This window comes from Alosa pseudoharengus, unplaced genomic scaffold (assembly GCF_046254945.1).
Source record: "Alosa pseudoharengus isolate Yale_2024_CS ecotype anadromous, Long Island Sound unplaced genomic scaffold, YU_APseudo_1.1 YU_APseudo_1.1_scf_8, whole genome shotgun sequence".
NCBI classification, from domain to species: Eukaryota; Metazoa; Chordata; class Actinopteri; order Clupeiformes; family Clupeidae; genus Alosa; species Alosa pseudoharengus.
The window spans coordinates 33,964,404-33,990,667 of record NW_027468870.1 but is presented as its reverse complement, the minus strand read 5'-3'; the positions used below and the strand labels follow the sequence as shown (position 1 = coordinate 33,990,667).

At 40.6% G+C, this 26,264-nt stretch overlaps 2 protein-coding genes across 3 annotated transcripts; one reads left to right on the top strand and one right to left on the bottom strand.

Annotated features, from left to right (window-relative positions):
* Window positions 1–707: 707 nt before the first annotated feature.
* spns3 (SPNS lysolipid transporter 3, sphingosine-1-phosphate (putative)) lies at window positions 708–11,170 on the bottom strand. 2 transcript variants are annotated; one of them, XM_076273962.1, is made up of 13 exons: window positions 10,955–11,170; window positions 9,291–9,528; window positions 9,066–9,131; window positions 8,286–8,422; window positions 7,611–7,762; window positions 6,950–7,016; window positions 6,452–6,594; window positions 6,186–6,338; window positions 5,701–5,890; window positions 5,454–5,519; window positions 5,258–5,356; window positions 4,799–4,970; window positions 708–1,447 (listed from the first exon to the last, which is right to left on the bottom strand). In XM_076273962.1, exons 2-13 carry the CDS (start codon window positions 9,505–9,507, stop codon window positions 1,392–1,394), a joined length of 1,518 nt encoding a protein of 505 aa, XP_076130077.1. In that variant the 5' UTR covers window positions 9,508–9,528; window positions 10,955–11,170; the 3' UTR covers window positions 708–1,391. The 2 variants fall into 2 exon arrangements, with proteins under 2 accessions (XP_076130077.1, XP_076130076.1); XM_076273961.1 differs by having other exon boundaries at window positions 10,959–11,169.
* Window positions 11,171–16,702: 5,532 nt separating this feature from the next.
* ube2g1a (ubiquitin-conjugating enzyme E2G 1a (UBC7 homolog, yeast)) lies at window positions 16,703–25,499 on the top strand. The gene is made up of 6 exons (XM_076274111.1): window positions 16,703–16,885; window positions 20,091–20,193; window positions 20,329–20,426; window positions 20,684–20,862; window positions 23,202–23,328; window positions 24,028–25,499. The coding sequence occupies exons 1-5, from the start codon at window positions 16,840–16,842 to the stop codon at window positions 23,286–23,288; spliced, it is 513 nt and encodes a 170-aa protein (XP_076130226.1). The 5' UTR covers window positions 16,703–16,839; the 3' UTR covers window positions 23,289–23,328; window positions 24,028–25,499.
* The last annotated feature ends 765 nt before the right edge of the window (window positions 25,500–26,264 follow it).

The following is a 26,264-nucleotide window of genomic DNA, read 5'->3' as shown; positions in this document are numbered from 1 at the left end:
GGAGCAGAAGAAAAAATCTTAATCAGGGCCCAGTTCAGACAGCGGTGGGGGCATGGGGTGCGCCCAGGGCGGTTCATTAGATTGACTATGATGAGTGTTTTAATTAAGCAGAACACCAAAACACTTACTCGACATGGAGCAGGGTCAGCTTATGACATGTAAACATAGGTGTGTGGTAGTCATAGAAACCCCTCTGTGTCAGCATCTTCCCTCATCGAGAGAGGACCCTGTTGAGAACACTGCTGATTTCCAAGTGCTGCATTATTTAAAAGCCCTGACGATTAGAGCAGACTGTTAATTGCTTTTATCAGATGTGCTAATGAGTCAGATTGCTGCTACTGGCCTTCTTAATTATGGTGCGGCTCGGGGACACGGAGGGGCATTAAAATGCCATCAATCGAGAGCAGGGGCCCTCAAACTGCCCGGACGACCTCCGCTCGTCACCAACCACAGAGAGCCCCGGCGAGCAACAGAGGACCTCCTCCTAAACGGGTACACAGATGCTAGGGCCTCTGTGGTAGTGTGGTGTGATGGCAGAAATAAATGAATGTCCGCTGAAGATGAATGGCTACTGTACAAGGCCCAGAGCTGGGGATGAAGATGTTTAGGCGAGCACAGATTTAGCAATGATACAACAGTGCCACCATGTGGTTATTTTGAGAAGTGCTTGGTTGGCCACAGTATAAAAAACTCAGCTGAGTCCACTGTAAAAGCTTTGAGTTTTAATTAAAAGAGTAAAAAAACAGAATAAAAGCAGAACAAAAAAGGCATAGGCGTAGAAAATAGTTGTACATTTTTCATGGCTGGAGTCCAAGATGGTGGCTGGAGACAGACTGCACTATACACTGCGCAGCATCCTCAGGTAAGTTTACTCCCCCTGCCGTTCTCATTAACGAAGACCAGCTGTGCCGAGAGTGTGGAACAGCTACAGTAAGCTGAATCGGGCATGTTTTGAACAGGTAAGACATTGTGTAGGGTGTAGCTCAGCTAGAGACATATGGTGGGCCTAATTAAATAGACTATAATTATTATTTATTTTTTTAAAAAGTCATGACTTGGCAGTAGATACAGGTTCAGGGCTATGTACAGTATAAAACAAAATTCTTATTGTGACAGTCGACCTTATTAGCAGTTTAGGAAAAAAATAACAACAAAATGTACAGCAATGTCTTGACTTGACACAACCCTTATGTAGCAGCCCTTGAATTTATAGCAGGACATGGGGCTCACCGTAGACTGTTAGTATCTTAAAAGCTTTGAAAGTGTCACTATACTCACACACACCCCCACTCCAGGGAAGTGTCCAGAGTGGGTCACAGACTGTTGCATAGCTTTTGCGCCATTCATTCAGTAGTGACCCCCCACCCCCACACAAACACACACACTCTTCCTCATGCTACAGGTTGGCCTTCCACTGCCAGTGGGACAACTTGAACTGGAGGTTCACCTGAAGGAGCAAAGAGAAAAGACAGCAGTGAGAATAGAGCACGGCACCTGTGACTATCCCTTACAGTTTTTTACAACTGTTTACATACGTTTTCAAAACTCTGTGTCTATTTTTCAAAACTCCACACAAAAAACCCACAATTGCTCACGCAAAATGCCTCAAATCTCCAGCAAAATGACACACAACATTCAAAATGTCGTAAACACATCATTAAAGCAAACATTCGCCTCACATTATAAACACTTTTGTCATAATCTCACATTTTGGATACATCATGTACACACTGTTGCTCAAAACCTAAAGCTCTTCTGTCTTTCATAGGCTTTATGTATGTATTTCTATACAAGAGTAAAAGTTACGGTATCTACAAAGAGAAGTTGAAATACACAGTAAAAATGTAAGCAATATTGAAACCAAAAATAGTGATTTTCCCCAAATAATTTGCTGTTGCAAATACAGTATTTTACAGCTAACAAGAAAAAAGCAAAGCAAAATACAATGACCACCAGATGTACATGGAGTTTTGAAAACACTGATTTTGCCTAAGACGGAAATTACTGACTACTATCAAATTGCTTTGCTTTTTCCAAAGAAAAGTGTGTGTATGTGTGTGTGTGTGTGTGTCTGTGTGTGTGTGTGTGTGTGACCCTTTCAACTGCAGAAACAAACAATCCTAAGCGTTCCTAAGAAATTTCTGGAGGCACAGAAAAATGTATTGAGCTAATGGTAACATGGGGACAAACAAAAATAGAGTAAAAAGACAAAAGTTTTACATAAAGTCGATTTTTTGGAGAACATTACTGTAAGCTAAAGTCCAATCACTGTAATTTTCCTTTCAAAGTATCTGCATTGGTTCTGAATATTTCAACCGGAAATCCTCTAGGAGCAGATTGAAAGGGTCTATACCTATATAGAGAGTATATCTATTCATAGGCCTATACTAAGGTAATGATTGGATGGTGTTCAGTAAAGTAATGAGTGTTTACACAGAGAGAGAGTGAAGCACTGGTGATTTAGTGTGGCATTTTGATGGGTTGTGTTTGAAAAACGAAATTAAGTTACTTCCTGTTAGATTTGTGTGTGTTAGGTAGAAAATTGTGTGTGGTGTTTTGCAAAAATGTGTTTTAGTACATTGAAAACTGAGTCAAACACTGAGAATTAGTGTATGGTTTTGCAGATTTGGTGTGGGGTTATGATGTTTGGAAGACATATTTAGAAAATTGTGTGACAAGATTTAGTGTGTAAGCAGAAAATAACTGTATTAGCCCTTATTACCCTTCCCCACTATAGTGTAAGTTAAGAATTGAGATGAGAACATTGTGTTGAGACACCCGTGGAGTCGTTTCAAGAGATGACCTACGCAGATATCACTCAGCTCTTCTTCATGTAGAGTGTCTTAAGCTAGTCAGTTTGAGTAAGCATGAGCTCTGATAACGAGAAAAGTAGACAATTTTATCAGAAGGAAGGAACTTGTGGTTATATGTGGCACTTTTTTCAGTAGCTTGTTCTTCCTGGTTAGCCTTGGTGCATTCAGCTGGAAGTGCTTGTGGTCAGTTCTGCTAATGTTGTATCTGTCGGTTCGCCCAGATATGTATCAATGGCTCTGCAAATTTGTTGGTTTCAGTAAACTCGTGGCTTCTGTTACCGCCTGGCTCTGACGGCAGATGAAAGATGTTGACACGGGTTCGGCGGCAGCAGTGTGCTTAGAAACAGTGGTATTTGTCTATCTCTACTCATCAGCTCCTGACTCGCCCACCCTGATTCCCTGTAACCTAATTAGGGTGTTAAGAGTGCGTGCAGGCACCGTCCGAAACGCGGAGCGGGCAGCTTTATCCCCTCCAGCGTGAGCTGGCCCTGTGGTATCTGACAGGAAGTTGGCATGGCCGTGGAAGATGGAGCCCCACAAAGAGCCTCATTGTCCGAAGCGGAGATGCAGAGGAAGCGCCACGGCTGTCCTGACTCCCGACGTCCTGATGCATGAGATGGAGAGTATGCACCTCACACACACAGGGCTCTCTGTTTGTCACTGTCACACACACACAGACATGCACGCACGCACACACAACCACACACACTCACACATACACGCACGCGCGCACACACACACACACACACACACACACACACACACACACACACACTCACACCTCACACACACACACACACACACACACACACACACACACACGCACACACACACACACACACACACACACACACACACACACACACATTGTGGGGTGTGTTTCCTTCAGATGGTCTCCAATACAATGGGGCCATAGGAAGAGGAGGTAGCACTGCTTCCTAGATGTAAATTCCAGACAGGCTGGGCAAGAGACTGACAATACCAAATGGTATCCATGACAATGCCATGTTCATTACTTTTAAACAGTCACATGGATGTGACATATCTGAATGAGCCAGCTGGAGCTTCTCCAGCTTTCCACAAGCCACCACAAACAACACTTAGGCTACACACAGAGTAATATTCAAAACAAGCACAGGGAACCTGTCTGTACAACACTTGTAACACTGACTGACTGTTATACAAAGTGACTCATACAGTTTTTGCCCATTGTGTACACACTAAAAATGAATCTTCTGCAAAACATTGAGGTGGGATGGGTGGAATCGGTACACAGGGCGATATTTTCCCCTTTGCCTAGCACAAGAGGACATCCCTTGCGTTTTGAATGGACCTTCATTTTTGGTTTGTTTAGAGTACATTCTCTTACAGTATTGCATTGATAACTGCGATTCTATTTTTCTTTATTTCTGTAATTTATTTCTGTATAAAAAATTTCAAAAAAATCAAAAAAAACTTTTGAGTTTCAGAAAAGACTGAGTCTGAGAAAATGACAACACAAAAGAAACGCAAAGACCGCAGTGTTTTATATAAAGCACATCAGTGTGTTGCTGTTGATCTGAGAGTCATTCAAATGGTGCATATGTGTATGGTTTTGTTGCAAGAATTGTGCTACAGTATGTCTTATTTGTCATAATGAGCTAAATTCTGCAAAAAGTGTGTAAGCAATAGGCAAAAACTGTAATACAGGCAAGATTTATCACATCAGTAAATCACACCCATGTTGTCAGTGGCCATTACAGGTCACTACTTTGCTCTTGTGGTTGAGATACAAGACAGAACAGAAACAGAAAACAAAACACAGAGAAACAAGGAACAGCAGCATGAGATCACAAGAAAGGTCATACCACAGAGACCACTTATGCTAACTGTACGAAAGCGATCACATATCCAATGAGCGGAAAATCCTCTCTAGAGAGTGAACAGTGGACAGAGATGCTGAGTGGACTAAACCGAAACATAAACAGTGAAGTAGTTTTGGTCACCTGTGGTCAGTAGCTGCGCTGCCTTTCTGTCCTCGTTGATGTAGAGGGCCGTCATGAGGAAGAAGAGCCCTCCCAGCACGCCTATGAACGGGCAGATCAGAACACTGTACTCCAGACTACGGAAGCGCCAGGTCAGAGAGTCTGGGTCGTATTTACTCAGAGCGTCCGAGATCTGTACAGGGCGAGACAGAGATGTGTTACCACCAATGCGTCACTGAAAGAGTGTGGAGTAGGTCTACCGGTCATTTTTTCAACACATAGCCCACATAGTTTTATGATATACAGTATAGTGTATTGTTATATGTATAAAGTCACACTTTAAAAAGTGCCCATGAAGCAATTGTCTGTCACACTGCCCATGTTCCACACTGTATGCTATTTCCAAAGTATCTTTTGTTTTTCATTACTGACAGCCAGGCATGACAGCTGGTGAAAACCAACAGTAATATTTGGACTTACCGCACCCAGCAGATAAGGGCTCCCAGCATCACCAAAAAGATGGCACACCATGATTTGCAAGGCCTCTGCTGTAGCCCTCCTTGTTGGCACAACAACATACTGAAACACAATGCAATTCAAGTAAAGTCATGCATGTAAAGGTTTCACTTGGACGCTGTTTTACTAGATTTCATTTATAGCCAGGGAAACCAGTTACCAGCAGGATGTCAGCAAGAATGGCCCAGTTTAGTGAGAGAAGAGTTTCTCCAATCCCAATGAAGACCTAAAACAGATATAGATGACTTCAGTTATCCCCAAAGGGAGATGATGGGGTTAGAGCAGCAACAGTATGGCGAGACCAAACCACATTAGAATTGTACAACCGCAACATCAGAATGACTTGTGTACAATTAAGATCAGTCAGTGATTTCTGTAGAAAAGGAAAGATCGGTGCTGGTGCTTACATATGTTGCAGGGATGCTTGTCGACGCCAGTATGATGGCTATAAAGAAACAGGGAGCAGAAGCCAGCATGCCCACCGCGCAGATCAGTGGGTCAGCATTGGGCACTCTGTCTCGAAGCCGGCCAGATATCCAGGTGCCCAGGGACACACCCAAGATTCCTGTCACCACAGTGATCGCCCCAAATATATAGCTTTAGGAAAGATATGGGGGGTGAAGGGGGGGTATGCATTACAACAAAGCGATAAAACACGATAACCTGATAACCTGTTAGAGTTATAGATAGATAGATAGATAGATAGATAGATTGATAGATAGAGTCTTTAATGTCCCCAGGGGGGAAATCATTTCTACACATCATTCCATATTCAACAGCCAAGAATGTGAGTACAGCACCACATATGACACATATAACATGTAACACATGGCAGCACATACAGCCTGTGACATATAACATGCAACATGTATCCCTTCGTCTTGGGTGTCACCTGTCAGAGGTGTCACAAGGTTCCTTCTCGCAAGGAGGTCTGAGGCCCATGGTCACCCGGGCTCGGGACAGAAACGTGGGCGTCCAGAAGGCCAACGCCCCCGTGACAAACGCCATGGCGGTCACGCCCAGCGAGGACCACACAAAGCTCCGACTGAGCACCAACGGGAGAGAAAAAACCCCAAAGAAAATCAGTCAGTCCTCCTAGTTTCCATTTTCACCGCTATAAAAAGTGTAATGCTTTACTACACTAATGACCACACTAACTTCCTCAAGAGGTACTTGATGTCCTCCAGATAGGATGTCCGCTCGATTTGCACCCCTCCCTGCAAGTCGGAGGCTCCCCTTGGCGGGTTAGGGGTCAGAAAGAGCAACAGCACCAGTCCAAACGCTCCAAGGATGGGATTAAGCTGTAAACAGAGGCCCAGAGCAGAGAGGTTTAAGAGAGGCTCAAAAGAGCCCTCTGTCAACACACTGAAAGTGAAAGTCAGAATAACCTGATTAGACTACTCTTATTGACATGCTGCTGACATCTGAGTGACTAGCTTGAAATGGAGATGGAGGCTGTTTATGTGTATACAGGAAACGTTGCGTGTGAATCTGTGATCGGATGAGGAACCTTACACTTTGCACTCAGTCTAAACAGGAATGAGGAGGGTGAGCTAAAAACATTTCAAAAAAGGAAGAACATCTAAACAAGCCAGAAATAATTGCTTTGCGTAAACATTTACGTCATGTGTCTATGTAATTATAATGCAGTCTTACCCTAAGTGCCCAACTCCAATCTCCTGTGGCACTGGCAATTGTGGATCCGACAATGTATCCAAGACCACTAACAACCAAAACAAAGAATTAAGGTGAAAGTTGATACACTTCTATCCTCTCCCTTCAGTTAGCATTTGGTACTAGGTAGCATCATGCACAGACTACCTAATGTCCTCTACATAGACTACACTGCAAACACAATGAGGTAATGGCAACAAAAGCCTTATAGACCCTTTCAATATGTTCCTAGAGAGTTGGAACGCTCAAAACCAGTGCACCAACGCAGATACTTTGAAATGAAAATGAATCAAACTTTAGTGTAATGCTCAACAAAATGTCGATCATCTTGTTTTTTTTTTAGCTCAATGTTGTTTTTCTGGGCCACCAGAAATGAATTAGGAACACACTTTTTTGTTTAAGTAGTTGAAAGGGTCTATAATTAACTCCCAATGTAACTATAATACATATATAGACTTTATCACATTAACCCTTAAGCAGGGGAGTTTTGAACATTCTAACAGAAGATTTTGTTCCCCAACAATGAAAGTTTCTAAAATTCCATGTTCAATTCAATGGACCTGGATATTCCTTAGAACGTTATTTGCAACATATCCCACTGGTGTGATGGTACTTAAGGGTTAAAGCTGCAAAGCCCCCAGACCTTCCGACAGGAATGAAGATGTAGAAGAAGGAGATCATCAGGGTCCTCTTGGAGTCGCTGAAGAGATCCCCGATGATGGTGGGGGCGACGGTGCAGTAGCTGGCCTCTCCTGTCCCCACAAAAGCCCTCATCAGCACCAGCACCCAGAAATACTGCCCAGATAAACACACACGCAATCAGGCACACTGGGTTCACATTCAGGGTCCTATTCCCAGACTGAGGCTTGTAATGCTGCAACATGCAAGTATTTCTGGGACTGTACAGCTTGTGTTAGCATGATTTTATCTGCCTCATTGCATGCTGTAAATGCAATGATGGGAGATCTGGTGAAACATAAAAGTGATGGGGTGCAAGAGAACAATGTCTAAAATCTTTGCAGAGTCTCTGTAAAGTCAGTGGTTCTCACTCAGCTTTTCCATTTGTTAGCAATTCTACATGTCATGGGAATGTGTGTTACTTGTTTGAAATTGTTAAAAAAAAGTTTGCAAATAACTGGTATTTGAGTAATTGTGGCTGTTTATGCACAACTGTGTCATCTGTAAATAAAAACACTTGCCAGACTTTATCTAAAATAATTCATGTTAGTGTTACTGCACATTATGTGCATCATGGGCAATAAAATTAGGAAATTGCATTATGCATCTTGCTTTTTCGCCCTTCGCCTTTCTTTAGTACCGATTTGGTGACGAAAGAGCTGCCAAGTGTGGTCCCAATCCACACAGCAAGACCAGCAACCATGATGAGCTTCCTGTTGTAGCGATCCCCGAGGTAGCCAAAGACTGGAGCCAGTAGCATAAAACTGCAGATAAAAACTGTAAACACATTAATATTTTATAAGAGAACTTTAAGGCACATTGCCAATGGAGCCATATGTGAGCTAAGATGTTTTCTTGATGTCCAGTATGTGTATACAATCTTATATACCGGTACTGTATATTATTCATTATTCATGAGAGCATTAAATGATCTCTGATCATTAATTGTCACTGGATGTACTAAGGTCATTCTGGATTATGTCTAGCATGCATTCCCATTCACACACTAAATTCACTGTGTGGACTGCACCACTGTTATTAATCTATAGAGCCCACATCTGATAAACCTCGAACATGATAGGGTCTTTCTCCTACGCAAGGAAAACACTGCTCCTACAACTTAATTTCTTTCATCTTTGCCACTGGATGGCAGTGTGTTGAGCTGGTATTTCCTTGTTATAGTAGCATGATTCACACGTTCCTTCATCTCCTGTACTAGGAGTCTACTATAACCAGTGAAAAACAAACCCCACAGAGAAGCATGATTTGGGTGAATGGTGGGAGGAATGTTATGACGACAGATGATCGGCATCTTGAGTTGGTGGTACGTTGCATGACCTGAAGTTCCTGTTCTGAGTAATTGTTGATGCAACCTACACAACCGCTAATCGTGATTTCTTTAGACAAAATGGTTCATTACCTGTTTGCAGCAGGCCAGATGTGCTGTCGTTTATACCAAAGTAGGTCTGGATACTCTGAAGTACACCTTGAAAGACAACAAGACAAGTACATGGCAGGTGGACTAAGCACATGAGCTTGTTGACTTCCACCATCAAATGCATACATATTTCATGGGAGAGATATACCCCCTAATTGTGAAGATGGCAAAGTCAAATAAATAAACTGTTGAGTGTCACTTCTTCACCTGCGATTGTGTACCGGTCCATATAGTTCAGTAGATTGACATAGCACAGTACAGCCACGGCTATGTAGGCTCGTCTTGGTGAGATTTGTGTGGTCTCCGGTGAGTTGTCCACTTGGCCATTGGCAATGGTTCCATAGTGGGGAGTCCCTTTTGAGTTGGAACGGAGGTGAGTTTTCTCGTCACGGGAACTGGTCCCTGCAGGGGGGCCAGTCTCCATGGCAAACCACTTTGTGCAGTGCTGGTAGCACACAGGAAGAGGAAGTCAGAACGCATAGCTCAGTTATAGTTCTAGTATACGTGGATTGAAACTAAATGACTCAATGGGCTCAACTTGCTTTTTGATTGCTTTTGTGAAATGTTTGTGCAGCTACTCTTTGATGTTTTTACTGAAAGCAGGAGAAGAACCTCTCATTAGTCTCATGTTGTCAAATTGTTTTAGCCTGAAAATATCATTGATAGCTTTTCTATACTATGTGCCACAAAATGGTCATTGAAAGAAAACATTGTTCATAGGGTGTACTTTTTTTACTGTGCGATATAATGTGTGTGTGTGTGTGTGTGTGTGTGTGTGTGTGTGTGTGTGTGTGTGTGTGTGTGTGTGTGTGTGTGTGTGTGTGTGTGTGTGTGTGTGTGCGCGCGTGTGCACAGAGAGAGAGAGTGTGTGTTTTTGATTGTCACTGTCCTCTTAGCTCTGGTATAATGCATACAACTGCCCCACTAACAGAGACAATTGGCCTTTTGGCTAAAGACTTTCACCAACTCGACTCCTCTGGGACAACTTGTGACCAGTTGTGACATCTCAACCCAGTCTTAACCCAGTCCTCTATGTACAATATTCCAGTGACTAAGGAGAGAAAGTCTGAAGAGAAAAATATGATTAATTCTTTTAGAGATTTTAGACCTTTATGTGGTTATGGTTGTGGTTAATGTATTTATATCATGTCTTTAACTCGGTTAAAGACTCTGGAAACCTGTTATCCACTATTCAGCACTTAACTATTTTTACAGAGAAGCTTCAAATGAGTTAATTTCATTTGCTAAGGCACTTCACATAAACTCGACCTGGGCTGTGCAATCCAAATAGCCGAAGATTTTTTAATCTTATTGTGTGACGGACTGGACAAAGAGGACAATGACAATCTCACGTGAGACCTATTCATGAGAATAGTCTCCCCAATGGACATCAAAGACTGTTTTGAAAAGAGTTAAATTGCATTATGTAATTACATGATAAGAACAAGAACTCATGTTCTGGATAGTGCTCATTTCGCTAACCATACAAAATCTGCATGTATCCAATCATTTGTGTCAGTGATAAGTAAAATATATGTCACATTAAGTTATTTAATACATAAAATGCCTCTGGCCTATCTGTGTTTGCTGAGAGGCTGCTTTTGCAGAACTGTGTCTCCATAACAATTGAACTCATTATGGACGCCATGGCTCTCCACAACAACGAACAATGTTGAACAATTGCTTCAATTCAGACCTGCAAAAGAACTAGCTCTGTCCCTGAAATATCCATATCCGTTCGACTAGTGTGAATTTAGAGGGGAAAGAGCTACAGGCATTCCAGACGTTTCCAGCCAAAAAGAATTTAAAAAAAATCAGAAAATCAGGCATGCTCAAACATCTCAGGCTATAATGGAACAAGATAACTATACCTACAGATGAATGATGCCAGGAAATCTTGATCTGTTCATTCCATGCTATTCTTTTGTGAGTTCTTTCATTCCTTTTTCGTCTGTGTTTTTATTTTCTCAGTAGCTTCTGTAGCTTCTTTAGAATTTAGTAGCAAGGGCTGTGTCACTGATTTAGAACAGGAAGAGCAAAAGCTAGAATTTCGGTGACTTATAACTGCTGTTATCAAGTTAAAACCCTGTCCCCTCCCCTAGCAAGTCACACGCTTAAACACAGTTCCACACTGTGACGTATTGTTGACCACAAGCCAGCAGCCCTTTCTCCTGTTTTAACACTCACTGCAGAGCACTGAGGTGGTGCTGTGGGACTGCAACAGCCCTCGACTCTCAAGAGAAGTTAGGTCTTACTTAATTTGAGTGTGCAATGCTGTTACTGAACAAGAAGTCTGGTAGTCTGTCTACAACACATATGTTCCTCTTTAATTTAGGGGAAATGCAAGAGAACATCTTAGAAAAGATATAGGTTTAACTAAAGTGCTTTTTTATTTACTGTGAGGGTATATAACTTTAAATGGGAATCTTTTGTTATTACTATAAGATATGTGTTATACGTATACGGGCAATTCCATGCAAAGGTCATCCTTACCATGGAAAAAAAAAGTTGTGCATACGCAAATAGAACTGTTGTCAAAATCTTCATTTAGGTCTATATTTTATTGTTTGTAACTGATCTGATTGAATTTGATGGAGAATGACACTCTTTTTACATCATAAATATGGTGTGCAACCATACATAAACAACTTTTTTTACATGGTAATATTATACATATTTCAAAAGTGGATAAATGGACCCAATGTTCAAACAAATTGTGTCATTTGACAAATTCCAGATTGACAAGGGAATGGTAGAGCAATGTCTATGCTCTGCTTGCCTTTAAGAGCACAACTCCTTACATTTGTAAGGCTTTTGTTTTTAAGTCAGCAAGTTCCATGGCCATGTCACATCCATAACGTTTTATAGGAAAAGTTTATGCTACACATACAGTGTTGATGCGACAATGTCCATAGTGTCTGTGCAAAGCTGATTTATATCAATGTAAAGTGTGATGACCAAATTGTGCCCCTTTCTTACTTTTAAAACCTTTAATGGTGCGTTATGGATGTGACGTTATGGATGTTACATAATGTGAATTTACAAGACTGGGGACTTTATTATACCTCAAAGCCGATAAAACGTCTGTTCTGGTGGCATGTCAGTTTCAACGCATTTCAACTTAGTGTTTACAACTGACATTTAAAAGATTATTAGGTTGATCAAAACCACAGGGAGGCCTTGCCTAACCATTAGCAAAACAAACATAATATTAAAATACCTCCAGTGATTAGCCTAGCCATAGCCTATTTTCAAGTGGCCTAATAACGAAAATCTGAGCGATTATCTTCCTGTAACTGTCATACTAATGTTGTACAGTAACTGGATTATCGTGTTAGCTGGTGAAGATGGCTGACTTTGCAGCTGGAGTTAACATAGCAACCTCCTTCTGTTGCAGATCTCCTCAGCCTGCCGTTCACGTCTGCTTAACACAGTTTAATTTTAAATGTGACGCGATATGACAGCATTTGAAGTGTCAGGTCCTCTGTAGCTAATACCCACAGAGTAACATGAGTAAGGGCAGCAATAAACTAGATGTACCCCATAGCGGTACAAAATATCAAAATATGACCGCCTCTCAGTCCTGCATATTCTCTCTATTCTATAAATCACGCTTGTCAATTTGTCTCCATCTCCTACTCCTGCAACTCATGTGCATGTAAATGAGTGTGTGCATATGTGTGTTTGCTTTTGTTTATAAGAGTGTGTGTGTGTGTGTGTCTGTGTGTGTGTGTCTGTATGTGTGCATGTGCGTATGTGTGCCTGTGTTTGTGTGTTTATGTGTGTGTGTGTGTGTGTGTGTGTGCGTATGTGTTTGCATGCCCACATGCGTAGGCGTGCCTGTGTGTGTGTTTATGTGTCTGCATTCATGTGGGTGAGTGTTTGTGCATGTGTGTGTGTGTGTGTGTGTGCGTGCCTGTCTGTATGTGTTTATGTGTGTGTGTGCTTGCCTGTCTGTATGTTTGCGTGCGTGCGTGTGTGTGTGTGTGTGTATGTGTGCATGCGTGTGTGTGCATGTGCGTGTGTGCACGTGCGCGTGCATGTACTTTATGTGTAGGTATGGGTTATGAGTGGGTATGGGTTAGGTTGATGCGGGCTCTTGAGACTAACATACCATAAATATTTTGTCATCTTGGGTGCAACGGTTCAGGTAGTTATTTAGGGGAGTGGCCACCAAGTTTCATGTTCCCTGGTGTTTCAGTAACCCGGGAATCACTGACCAAAATTGATGATGGTAAAAGAAAAAAATTAATTTCTTTTTTATATTTTAAATGACTTGTTGTCCTGATTCTTCCTGTGGATCTTAGTGGGCACTGCGGAAGCAATAATTTCATCGCTAGTTTTTCATGATTAACATTTCAATTGTTTCATATCAAAATTCACTACTTAATTATGTGTTTTATGAAGTTTGTCGAGGACTGGTTCAGACACGTCACATCCATAACGTGAAACCGTCACATCCATAACGCCAGTTTTTCCTACATAATGCATTACGAAAATGACGCATAGTTTCAAAAACACACTTTTTGTGTTCATTCAAGTCTCCTTCATGGTACATATGTCATAGTTTCGGCAGTTTCCTTTAAAATTCACAGAGTTTGTAGAAAACCTGTAATCTCTCACAAAAGTGTGTCCATTTCATGTCACATCCATAACGTTAATAAAAAGCCTTGTATTCTTAGGATGAAATTGATTATATGAAATTTGAGGATTTCTCAGTATTCAGAGGACAGAGGTTGCATTAAAAGTTATGCAAATTAATTCACTGAAACTAATTTTGCCCCCACTCTAAGGCATTTTGTTTACCAATATGAGTCCAATTGTCACATCCATAACGCTGGAACTGCCCATACACATATTGAGGCCCTCGTTTACAAGGTGTATACCGATAGTTCTATCTCGGTGAAAGACGTGAAGGTGATGTTCATGAATTGCAGAGTGAATACATAGAATGTCAACTTCTTGAGAAGTCTCTCTATGGTTGAGACATCTGGCAGAATTCAACATCCATTAATTAAAAAAAAAATCTAATGGAGACAGGGTTTCTGTTTGTGCTTCATGGTGACACATGGTGAAGAGCCGGTTTGATTTCGAGCCAGCCATATGCTGGTGTGGACCTTGGAAGATGAGTGTGTGGTTGTGATTGAGAGTGCTATTTCCTGTGTTGATGAAGTGATATTGTGAGCATCAAAAGCTTCTCAACTTCATCCTTACAGTGCTAAAGTGGGGTATAGGGACACCACCATTCATCAGTTGGAATGATGCCATTAACTTGATTTTTCATTACTACTGTAAATCTTTAAAATCGTTTTAAAAGAATGATGCAGGATGTGGAAGCTTGAAATAGTAAAGATGCAAGTATACAACAAAACAGGCCAATAATTCCATAACATCAAGAAGATCTAACCATCTTTACAGCAGAGATACTCCACCCCCATCTACTGGACAGCATTGGCACAAGGAGACTCACTGTGTTCTTAAATACTCCTTTAAGCACATTATAACTTTACATTACAACATTTATATCATTATCAATTACTTTGTAAATGGAAAATAACTCTTTGAGAACTTTTCTACTGCAAGTTTATAAGACTATATGAAAAAGTAATGTGCTTTGCATCATGCTTTCTGTATCAAGCTATTTTCTGATTAGCTTCATGATAAATTTAGACCTTTCTGGCAAAGGGTTGTTGATGTTTGTTTGCTGATGGTTGTCAACAGCCAATCAAATTACACCCCTCTCCATGCTCTTGAAACAATTTTTTGATTGATGAAGCCCTTTCATCTCCCAGTTATAGAGCCAAAGGTTTTCATGAACAAAAAAATAATTTCTTGACACCCCAGAATGTGAGAAGAAGTTCAGCAAAAAGTGTAATGAATTATAATCAATGAATTATCCTAATTGCACAATAAAAGTTAGCCTGTATTTAGGATTATAAACTCTGAAGACAGTGGAATATTCCAGGCATCACATGCAAAACATTACATATTAATCCATCCGTATCACTATATGAAACAAAACCCCTTAATTTCACCCCGCCTTACCTTTGCTTTGACCTTAAAAACCTTCTATAATTAAGCAGTTTAAGTAGAAATGTGCATAGATTAAGGTCGATTAAGGAGAAAAGCTGAATTTACCCTTTCAAATCACCCTTAATTTCCCCCCATATACTGCAGAAAATGAACACTGCATTCACATTGCATCCACAATGGCAACTGTAATGAAAATATTGAATTGTGACATATTCCGCAAATATCGCTTTTGGGATATTTTTGGATAGCGGTTCCACACTCCTCTTTATTTCTTTTCTAAATAAAATTGCTAAAACATCAGCATGGCACCCTGGCACAGAGGTGTCCTTGAGTACTCCTTTAAGTACATTAGGACTTTACATTACAACATTTATAACATTATCAATTACTTTGTAAATGGAAAATGACTCTGAGAACTTTTCTAATTTTGGTTTAACAAACTACTCTGAAATTTAAGCTTGTAAAACATGTGAACCAAATCTCCAGTGGGAGGTCTGCCACTCACCCTGCATGTCACTGGAGCTGCTCCCAGACCTGTAATATTCTACTCTGAGGCACATACACAAGATTTCTGTGTGGCATCTGAATGTCTAAATATATGATGACTAACATTCATCTTGACTGAGATTATCTTGTTTTACTGCAGCAACAAGGAACCTGTGTGGATTCACTGTGACAAACTAAGATTACAAGCTGTGCTTTGAACTGAGTTATACTTGTGCAATGTGACATACAAAACAGAGTGAATTAAATGGTCAGGTCTTCACAAACAAAAGAAGATAAATTGAGGGGTAAAGGAAAATCATAGCCATGTGTTCCTTTATGTGTTGATATTATATTTCTGAAGTATGAGTAACAAAATGTAAATACCTTAAGATGCTTGTCAGTCATATTCCACATTTAGATTGATGAACATTCTCATATTATCCTTGTTGCTGGAGCTTATGCAACATGCACAACCTGACAAATGGATGGACAATCATGAGCTGGGATACTTTGCATTGAACATGTTATTTGTTGCTGCTGGTTATAAATTAGGTTTTCTCCAGTTTCATGCCAGTTAATTGGGATCAGCATAGGTATAAATTGCATTGGGCTGGACTGGGATGACTGCTCACACCACATTCCTGATCCACACCACAGACCTTGCTAGATGACATTTTGATTTAGGTTATCAGACAATCCCTCCTACCAGCTCACTCTTCAATGTAATTGTAGGCCTAGAACACCACTACATGAAACCCATTTAAAATGTTTTAAACAGCATGACGATTCACAAATGATTGATGAACATGTAGGCCTGCCATAAGACACCATCAGATATAGTTAGCCTAGGCTACTCTAGGCCTACCTGTCATCAGGCATGTGTCTACAATGTAATGAACTTTTAAAATAGGCCTACCAGTAACACCGATCTGTAGCTATACTGATGCCCTGATCATCATCTTAGTTATTGTGATTTTATTTGACTAGGAAGTTAAATTGAATCCACCTGTTTTACAGACCTAAGGTTCAGCAATTGCACCATTGAAACGCTACTAGGTGCTCTCGAGCAGCCTGTTCTCGTGGTGTCGTTGGTTTTTAAGCGCATGCTCATAGTCGAACAGAATGTTGAGCAAAACGGACTAGAAAAGACAGACAGGCATTGGCGTTTAAAATTAAACTTTACTAGTATTTTCTTCTTAAAGCCAACCTTATTTTCTCATTTGTAGTGTGTAAAACAATGACGGAAACCCAATCGGCGCTGTTACTCAGGAGACAGCTGGCAGGTAATTCTTCTATGGCTCTTGACCAGATAGCAATTCTAGCTAATGTTAGTTAGCTAGCTAGTAAAAGACTAGCCTACAAACGACTGTTAGCTTGCTAACGATAATAAGTTAGCCAGCTAACTTTGTATATGTCTCTTAGCAAAGGGTTAGCATTATAAGTTGTTAGCCAGTTAAATCGTAAGACTCATAGCAGATTGTCCTGGCTAGCTAACGTTAACGTTAATGCAAATCGTTGGCCCATTTATACATGCCTCTTTGTTTTGCTTGTAAACAATGCAATGCAGGGAGAATCAACAATTTATACATCATTGACGTTAACATAGGTGGAAACGTTAATTACGATAGGTGTACATCTATATGCTGCATATCTAAGTATATCTAACAAATAGCTCGTTACGTTGAGTTCATTGAATCATCAATCTATAACGTTAGGACCTAACGCTACTTTGTTTGGTGTTTTATCTTCTACCACCGAAGTTTGCCTCTGCTAACTTAGCCGGCAGCTGCTCTGTGTAACATTAAGTAGGGTTGTCGCTGAAGTTTAACGTTAACGTTAGTAGCTAACGCCAAGCCAGAACACTTAACGTTAGGTGAAGTCATTTTAATTAACGTTACATAAAAATCTTAAAATACATGTAACGTTATGGAGCTATTCCTGACGGTGCAGTAGCTAGCTGAAATCAAGTGGGCACCGTTTCCTTTCCTTCATGAGGGAAATGATAATCGTCTCACCAAGCTGTTGTGTGACAATTCAAATGTCATGATATTTTGCTAGCTAACGAATTCTTCAAACTAGCTTGTGAAGCCTAGCTAACGTCGGCATTCGCTAGCCATAAGCTGTCGGTGTTGGCTAACATTGCTTGAAAACTGGCTATTCCGTTGACCTAAAAACTGTTAACCATAACTGCTACCCAGTTATGACTTGTCACCTGCTAGTTAATGATGTCAGATAATTACTATGACATTAGGTAGTTGTATCCTAACATTGCTTGTTGACCAGGAGTATTTCACTTGGTTTATTTGCTGTGACGTTAACGTTACTGCGTTGTAGACAGCAAAAGCAAAACTCGGTTTGGTAAGTTGGCTAGCTAGCTACATCAACGTGTACTGCAGTACTGACATTTGGCTTAGTCTGTACATTGGCATTTACCAGCCAAATAACGTTAGCCAGGTATGTTGCTTGAGATACTAGGAGCACTAAGCAATTCACCTCAGTCTGTTTGTTTTGATTTTGATTATGTTTGTAAGTTTTAAAGCCCCACCTAAATCATGTGGAAGCCAGTGCAGATATATTTAGCTCTACGCAAGTCTACATTTTCTGTTGTAAACTACAGAAGTTTTTGATTCTAGAGTTCGAGTAGACTAATATGGCCATATGATTCAGCAACCCAGTCAAGCTCTCTGCTCAAAAATGACATATTTTGGGCATAGGCCACGCATAGACGACTCGGTTGGACACAATAGAATTGTGTGGTTGCTTATGTAGCAGCTCAAATATGCCTGACAAAATGCTTTGCACTAAACCTGAGTTTGGGTTTTGATATTCAGTTCTCTCTTCAGACCTGTCAGTATAGATAAGATGCAGTCATGTCATGCTTCAAGACAATCACTGCTTGAAAGCTGAGCCATAGGCAGTTCTTGGGGGTGCGCGGATTCAGGGGAGCAAACGGCTCACACAGCGCACCCCCTGTGGATCCTCCAACAACTGGCCTACAGCTTGGCCCCCCAATTTGAAACGGTGTGAAGCTGCCACTATTTGCCAAATGGACCCAGAAAGGAGCTCTTGCACAAACACAGGGCAAATGAATTGTTTTATTTAGTGGATTAAGGTTAGATTGCATTAATAATGAAATTGGTCATTAATCTGTCTTGACTATTTTTTTTTTTTACTATCTTGACTATTTACATGATTGTCTCAAATCGTTTTTGCCAATGATCATTTGAGAAATCTTGGTTGTCTGTGGAAAGAGACCTGTTTTCACATGGATTCCAAGCTGTCTGTGTTCAAAAGGCTATTAACTGTGCAAAACTATTGTTTCACACACACAAGGTCCTCTGTAACATTTGTGTCAATGTCAGCCAATCAGGTGTCTCTTTTTCCCCCAACCAGTTAGGGCACTGCGGCTGCACTTTGTGAACATGAACAGCCATTAATGTGTTTCAGTTGTAACACAATAACATGAGATGTGTAAGAACTTGAGTTAAGAAAAAACATTTTGTATTTTTATTTATATAATCTGAGCCTAATTTTCCCATCCTTTTGGGTCGAATTGTTTTGGGACAAAACATATCCAAAGTGGTCCATTATTGTGTTACAACTGGCGACCACAAAATGGTTGTATTATGAATGTATACCGACATAGAGAGATACCAGTGTCTGTTCACCTCAATAACTGTAAAGAAGGTGTAGAAAATGACACACTGTGCACCATGCTAATCAACTTGCTAAAAATGGAATTCATCACTGATCCTACCATTAACCAACATGTAGGCCTAGCAGTTTGTCATTGCTTTTATAAGGAACTACTTCCCAATGTTTTGTATTGTTATTATTTGTCATATTAGTGGCAGATAGACACATGTGTTTCCACTAGTCATGTAGACTGTGCAGTATATAGTTCTGTGGTCTGGATTTCATGAGGATGTGAAAATATGAAAAAAGCTTTCACAGCCCAACATTGGCAGATACCAGTTAGCTTGCTAGCAAGATTTCAACAGTGCTAAATATGGTCTTGATGTTGGCAGGGTTGTTACATGCCTTGTAGGTGGTGAGCTCCCTTAGCCTAGCCTTTGAAAGAAAATAAACTTCCATATCATAATTCTGATGTGACCAGCGACAGCCATTGGTTGCTTACTAAAGTGCCTCAACTTGACTCGTCTGTCTGTTATTGTATAAAGCCTGCCCCACAACAGACAAATGATTGCAATTGGCCTGGCCATTTTCAGCTGAGTGGAAATCTGTTGGAATGGGAGAGAGGCCAGATATATATGCCAAATGAAATGAGCTAACAGATTTGTCTGGTTCCCAGGCTAAAGCTCACTAGTTTTAGGCCAAAACTTCTTACATCAGTGGTGATGTTGACACAGTTCCGTGTTAACCTCTCAGTTCATTTAACAAGCACACAGAAAGTATACAGCCTCACATTTAAAAAAACAAAACAAGTACACTAATACAGATTATATTGTATTTTGTTTCTCCTTATAGAACTAAATAAGAACCCAGTGGAAGGATTCTCCGCAGGTTTGATAGATGATAATGACCTTTACAGATGGGAAGTTCTAATAATTGGACCTCCAGACACACTGTAGTAAGTATGACCCATTTATAATGAATTGCCATAGACTATATTGATTTTGCCATTTGAGGTTAGATGTTCAATTTGTTATTATTTTTGTTAAGCACTGGCACTCTAGTTAACATGTGTTGTTCTTGATGCATTCAGCGAAGGGGGAGTGTTTAAAGCACACCTCACATTTCCCAAAGACTACCCGCTCAGGCCTCCCAAAATGAAATTCATCACAGAAATATGGCACCCAAATGGTAAGAGCTTGTTCAAGTACCCTTTCCTCCCTGGATTACCTACCATGGACATTTGTTTTGTTGTAGTCCATTCCTTCAAATAGCTAAACAAATATTGAGGTCTTACTTAGGAGATTGTTTTTTATGAGATTTTTATGTTAATCCTGAATTATCCAAGTATCTGTTATTTGTTTGTTCCATGTTTATATTTTACTGTCAACTTTGCCTGCCCTTAATGTTCCCCTTCTCTAATTTTGTGCTCACAATCTTGTTTCCAGTTGACAAGAACGGTGATGTTTGTATTTCTATTTTGCACGAGCCTGGGGAGGATAAGTACGGCTATGAGAAGCCAGAAGAGCGCTGGCTACCCATCCATACGGTGGAGACCATCATGATCAGTGTCATCTCTATGTTAGCAGACCCCAACGGAGACTCCCCCGCTAATGTGGATGCTGCTGTAAGTCTTTACAGACTCTCTGTTTAAAAAAACATTGCAGGCAACATAATAAAAAATTGGTAATTACTCCTTGGCCTCAACCCTGTACCGGGCATATCTTAAGCATCATTTTTATGTCCAGTCCGTTGGTTGGAAATGATGCAGAAGGGTATGGGTGGGAAAAGGGTCATGCTCCTACACCAATAGTGCAATACCAGACATTCAAGGTGTATAGTGGTCATGAGATACCATTTTGCCTATTATAAATTGGCATGCACTCAAAATGAGTTTGAAGCCATTATTTTAGTTTATTATACGGCTCTTCACAATGCTAATAGAAAGCTCTATTGACTTGAATGGGATTTCCCAACATTCTACGGTAAAATAAATTCATGTAATTACCGCTGCAAACATATAACTACCGCTGTCAATGGCAACAGGTTTTGTGCTTCTGATTTATGTCTTTCATATCACTCCGCTAGTATTCCGTTCACTTCGTACTTTTGATCAAGCAACGTGATAACGCATGGCTCTTACTGGGCGTTATGGGGAGGAGAAGGCAAGAATAAGAGGCTGAGCTTTTTGTTGGTGGTCCAACTTTGAGCCATCTTTGAATTTTCAGATCTTGAATGGAAATAAAACTTTCTGGATGACGTGAGAGATTTATGGGTCCAGATGAAGTCTCCGTCAGAGCTCCTATACCCTGAAGTATGCATGTCACAGCCACTCTCTACAGGCGTGGTAGCTGTGCTGAATATCACCTGGTGCCCATTGCACAAAACTAGGATAAGGGATTAAGCCGGGATATCTTGGTTATCCTGGCTCAATTTATCCGTGATCCGGTTGCACAAAAGCGGGATAGGGGGCAGCAGGATGTGTTATGGTATAAGTCACCATGGCGATTTATTCTGTGGAGCTAGCCTGCTCCAGACCAGGTTAAGTTCCAGGATCTATTTAATCTCATCCCTTATCTCAGTCAGCAGTCACCGCAAACGGAAACCAATAGTTATTCCACTGTCCACTACACATTGTTATCACATATAACTAGACCCACTGTCATTATTTAAACATTTGTGATCATTAATGAACTTTTACATATCGCCATTCCCGACCTGTCATGCAACAATGTGACGTCACGGGACCACTTGCAATATTCTCCTAAACAGAGGTGTTGCTGTTGTGAAAAGGCTATCGCTACCTACTTTACACCGTAGAAGAAGCAATGAAGCCGCTACTAGTTGCCATGGTGAATCAGTGAATCTGTGATCGGTGGCGGGGTCTATTTGAGGGAGCCGTGAGCACGCACCTGGCTTGATGAATCCGTGTCTGCTCATCCTGGCTTGGTCTTTGTGCAACCAATTAAGCCTGTACGCTCTTGTTTTGGATTCATTGAGCGCAGCTCAGTAACTTATCCCGGATGTCTTAATTCTGCTTTTGTGCAACGGGCCCCAGGTCTCCCAACCAATTTGGTATTCACAAAAGCACTGTAAAAAACTTTGTTTTGTAAGGGCTTATTAAAGGGGCCAAGAAAGCACAAATATTTTGCCTGCAGCAAGCAATTGGAATAAGAAAGAAAAACACAACCCCTTTCATTCCAATCAAGGTGTAATTCCCCAACTATTAACCGAGCTTTATACTACCATTGACCACTACCAGTTTTGATTTCGAAGCAAACGTCAGCTCAGTGAGATGAAAATGAGCGGAAATACAGGTCGTGGGGCCAGGCTAGGGTGCAGATCCCAAATGGCAAAATGTGTGCAACTCAGGGTAATGGCATATATAAATATAATGCATTCTTTTGAGAATATTTAGGCTACTTATAACATTGCCTTCATAAACATTAGCTTGCTTAGGAACTGCTTGATAGAACAACACATTCTTTGTATCATGGTGGTGGATCCACAGGAATTCTCTTCTGTTCACCCGGGAGCTTTGCTGACTTATTATCTTTATTTTTAGCACTGCCTCTGCCACTGTAATCATATATCAGTTTGCATGTAATCACAAAAGCTACCGTTTCCATGTTGGTTAAACTGTTACTTTAATTTCTGGTGTGATGAATGAAGTGTCAAGAGGTTTGGGTTAAAGGTTTTTGGAGTTTTAGCCACTTGCACTTGCAGATAGCCACTTGTGCCACCCTGTGTGTATGCATTGCGTTGACAAACATGTAAAATCAGTTTGCCAAGTTCATCAGGCAATAAATAATGACCCTGCAAGGATTGTAAATGCAGTCTATCCAGTGGAAGTAGCATGATCATATTCAGAAATCTCTTTGTTTGCATGGACAGGACTGGGCGATGCTGTGGAGGTGCCCTGTAATCAGTCCTGTAATCAGTCCTGTGTGTTTCTCAACATTACAGAAGGAATGGAGGGAAGACAGGCATGGAGAGTTTAAGAAGAAAGTTGCACGCTGTGTAAGGAGGAGCCAAGAGACTGCCTTTGACTGATGCTAATCCAGCAGTTTGTAGCTTCACAATTTTTTTCAGGGTAAGTAAACTGTACTTTTACCTGCACTGTTTTACAGTTCTGTGTCTTGTGACTGTCCTAAACTCTGGACTAGTTAAAATGCTGTTGAATGCCTAGCAAAATGCCTTGAATGCCTTATGTCCCATGACATATATCCAGTTATCCCGGAAACAAGAAATACTATTTTCTGATTGGTTGACAGTTATTTATCCTGTATATTAGGACACCTGTAAAGTAGATCTGGTAAAAAAGTAAAATCACTGCAGGCAAGCTTTGTAATAATAGAATTGTAACTAAGCTTAGTAATTACTACTGATAGTGGTAAGCCCACTATTACTACTGTCAGTTCAGTTTTCAGTTTTTAGTGTTTTTAAACTGAACCGCATGTTTCCTTTCTGTGCTATAAAGGCATTACTGTTGCCTCTATACATGAGTGGCAACCAGGGGGAGGAGCAGGATAACGGCCCCCAAGGTGTCCTGCTATACAGAATGAGTAGACTTGGCCAAGGAAACTCCACTGCACTTTGCATCAGGGAGTTCTTTGCCTTCACATCATCCATTAATTCCGTATATTGGGTCACCTCAAAGACGGTTATCCCTTACTTGATCTGCTCTCCGATCAGAATGTCACTCCCAACAAAACCCACATCCAGATGACAAAGGAGAATTATGTGCATTTTTAGATTGGTGTTGACATAATTTCTCTGGTCTTGTTGTCAGGTCTCCAGCTAAGGAACAACATGGCACTGTTTTACCTGCATTCTACCACCCTGATGGATTTGTCTTGACTGAGCTTCTGCAGAGACAGACAGGGCAAAAAAATAGACTGCAGTAGAACACATGACCATCACACATGCTGGCAGAGGCCAAGCAAGTGCCAATATAATAAAAGCAAAGAAAAATAAAACAACAAAGCATCACTCACTCTCTCTAATCGTTGGAAGTGATACAGCCTTTCAGGAAGCAATTGTAAAGACGTGTACATAGCACAGACTTAAAAAAATGGATAATATAAGGTAAGACTGAACCTCTCCATCCAGTAAAACACTTAGCACCAAATAATATTTAGTTTTGAATCCTGTAAATTCTTGAGAGTATTCACATCCCTCCTATCGACAAAGACTTTTAGTCTTTTAGTAGTGTGCATTAGCTCTGTCACAGGTGCAATGAAAGCCAACATGGTAAAAATTGAGAAGGGTAAGACTATTTAACTTTTTTTATGAGTAGATTCCCACTATTGTGTAAGCTCACTCATTCACAAATGCTAAGATGCAAAGCCACTTAAATGGTCATTTTGTGTGATTAGTAAAGAGAAGTCCATCGATACCTATAGCATGCCTTGTTATCTTGGACACATTCTCAATTAACACTTCAGGTTAAAACAAACACAAAAAAAAACAGCAAATGGCCCGAAAGCTCCTGTCAGTCATCAGTAAGTGGAGTTGGTTCGGTTTGAAAGACCTCAAGGCCGCACCCAAACCGGGTCCAGTTGTTTGGGGTGCCTCTGGGGAGCCGCAGTGCACATCAGTGGTAATTCATGCATGTTTGAGCTCTATTGGTTTCATTTGGTTTTCTTTTTAAAAGTGCCTCCTAAGGAATTGCCTGGCTGTTACACACCTGCATTGAACAGACGTTAAAAGGGTGTAATATGTCAGCAAATGTCAGCAAATTTGCTATACACCCCGAGTGTGTGTATGTGTGAAGTGTGTGTGTGTGTGTGTGTGTGTGTGGTGGTTTTTTTTGCTTTTTTTTTTCATTTTGTTTTATAACCCTTTGTACCAGCATTATGATTATTGAAATGTTGTTAATGCATTGGTGTAGCAATAATCCCTTGCCTATACCTGTACTTTGCAGAGCTTTTTCATTTTGTGTGGTGATTTGGTAGCATTTATGCAGCATGCTTCAATAGTAGGGTTTTCTTGCAGGAGTTCCTGTGATTTTTATTTAAAAAAAAAAAAAAGACAAAAATATTGTCTGGATGAGTGTGTTTAATTTACCCTGTACCCCTTTCTCTGACCCACCCCACCCCACCCTCCAACCTTTGTGTTCTCAATTTATTTTATTCTGGCTCTGGTGGACTACTGCAGTTTATGTTGCCTAATGTACAAAGACAAAAATACTGATGTATATTTTTCATGTTATGAACGGTCACCTTCTCTAGTGAGTTCTTCTAAAATAAAAATTTTCCAGCATGTTTGTGTTTGATGTGGCTCCTGGACATGTGTAGCAAAGAAGTCTTACTTTATACACTGCTGTACAGTGACCCAATAGTACTTCATCAGCAGAACCATGCCGCAACTGGTGTCTGATCAATCATAGTCATGAAGGTCCTGTGAACAAGTCATCAGAGAGAGGGGTGAGCATCATCAGCACTAAATGAAATTGCTAACTTGGAGAACACTGCCCAGCCAGAAACTGAACTCAACTCTGTGCACCCTCTTCAGAGCAGACCACCTGACTTAATCTCGTCCAGTCCTCTACCCATGTGTGAATCCTAAAGGGCTCGGCTGTGGCTTCCTGAGCCTTAACTCAGCAAAAATGTCTCATTGAAGTGGAAGTGTCTCATGGCAGTTAGTGCCATGTGTGAAGTCAATTTTGATCGATGTAACTTGCCAAACATGTCACTGCACCTATTGGTTTACTGATCAGGTCAGATGTATGAAATAAGTTATATAAGATACATTATTTAAAAGTAGTGCATTTTTCTGACAACAAAGAAATCTTCTGATCATCTGTTGAGAAAGATAAAGGCCTACAATGTGGAATCGGTGTGTTTTTTAGGGCAAGCATGTTTATGTATTAGCTAGTTTTGTTAAGCTATAAAGTCATAGCTCATTTAATCTTTAATATGTACTCAAGGCCAAACCCTGGATCCAATGACAAAGGTGTTACGTTATCATATCACTGGTTCTGGGGGTATTCCAAGTACTGGTTTATTGACAAACCTGGGTAAGTTA

Coding starts and splice junctions, on each gene's coding strand:
- spns3 (XM_076273962.1), bottom strand. CDS start 9,507: ATGGAGACTGGCCCCCCTGCAGGGACCAGTTCCCGTGACGAGAAAACT. Junction 6,339..6,451: donor ATCAAGTACCTCTTGAGGAA/GTTAGTGTGGTC, acceptor GTTGGTGCTCAG/TCGGAGCTTTGTGTGGTCCT. Junction 5,357..5,453: donor TTCTTGCTGACATCCTGCTG/GTAACTGGTTTC, acceptor ATTGTGTTTCAG/TATGTTGTTGTGCCAACAAG.
- ube2g1a (XM_076274111.1), top strand. CDS start 16,840: ATGACGGAAACCCAATCGGCGCTGTTACTCAGGAGACAGCTGGCAG. Junction 16,886..20,090: donor ACTCAGGAGACAGCTGGCAG/GTAATTCTTCTA, acceptor TTCTCCTTATAG/AACTAAATAAGAACCCAGTG. Junction 20,863..23,201: donor CCGCTAATGTGGATGCTGCT/GTAAGTCTTTAC, acceptor TCAACATTACAG/AAGGAATGGAGGGAAGACAG.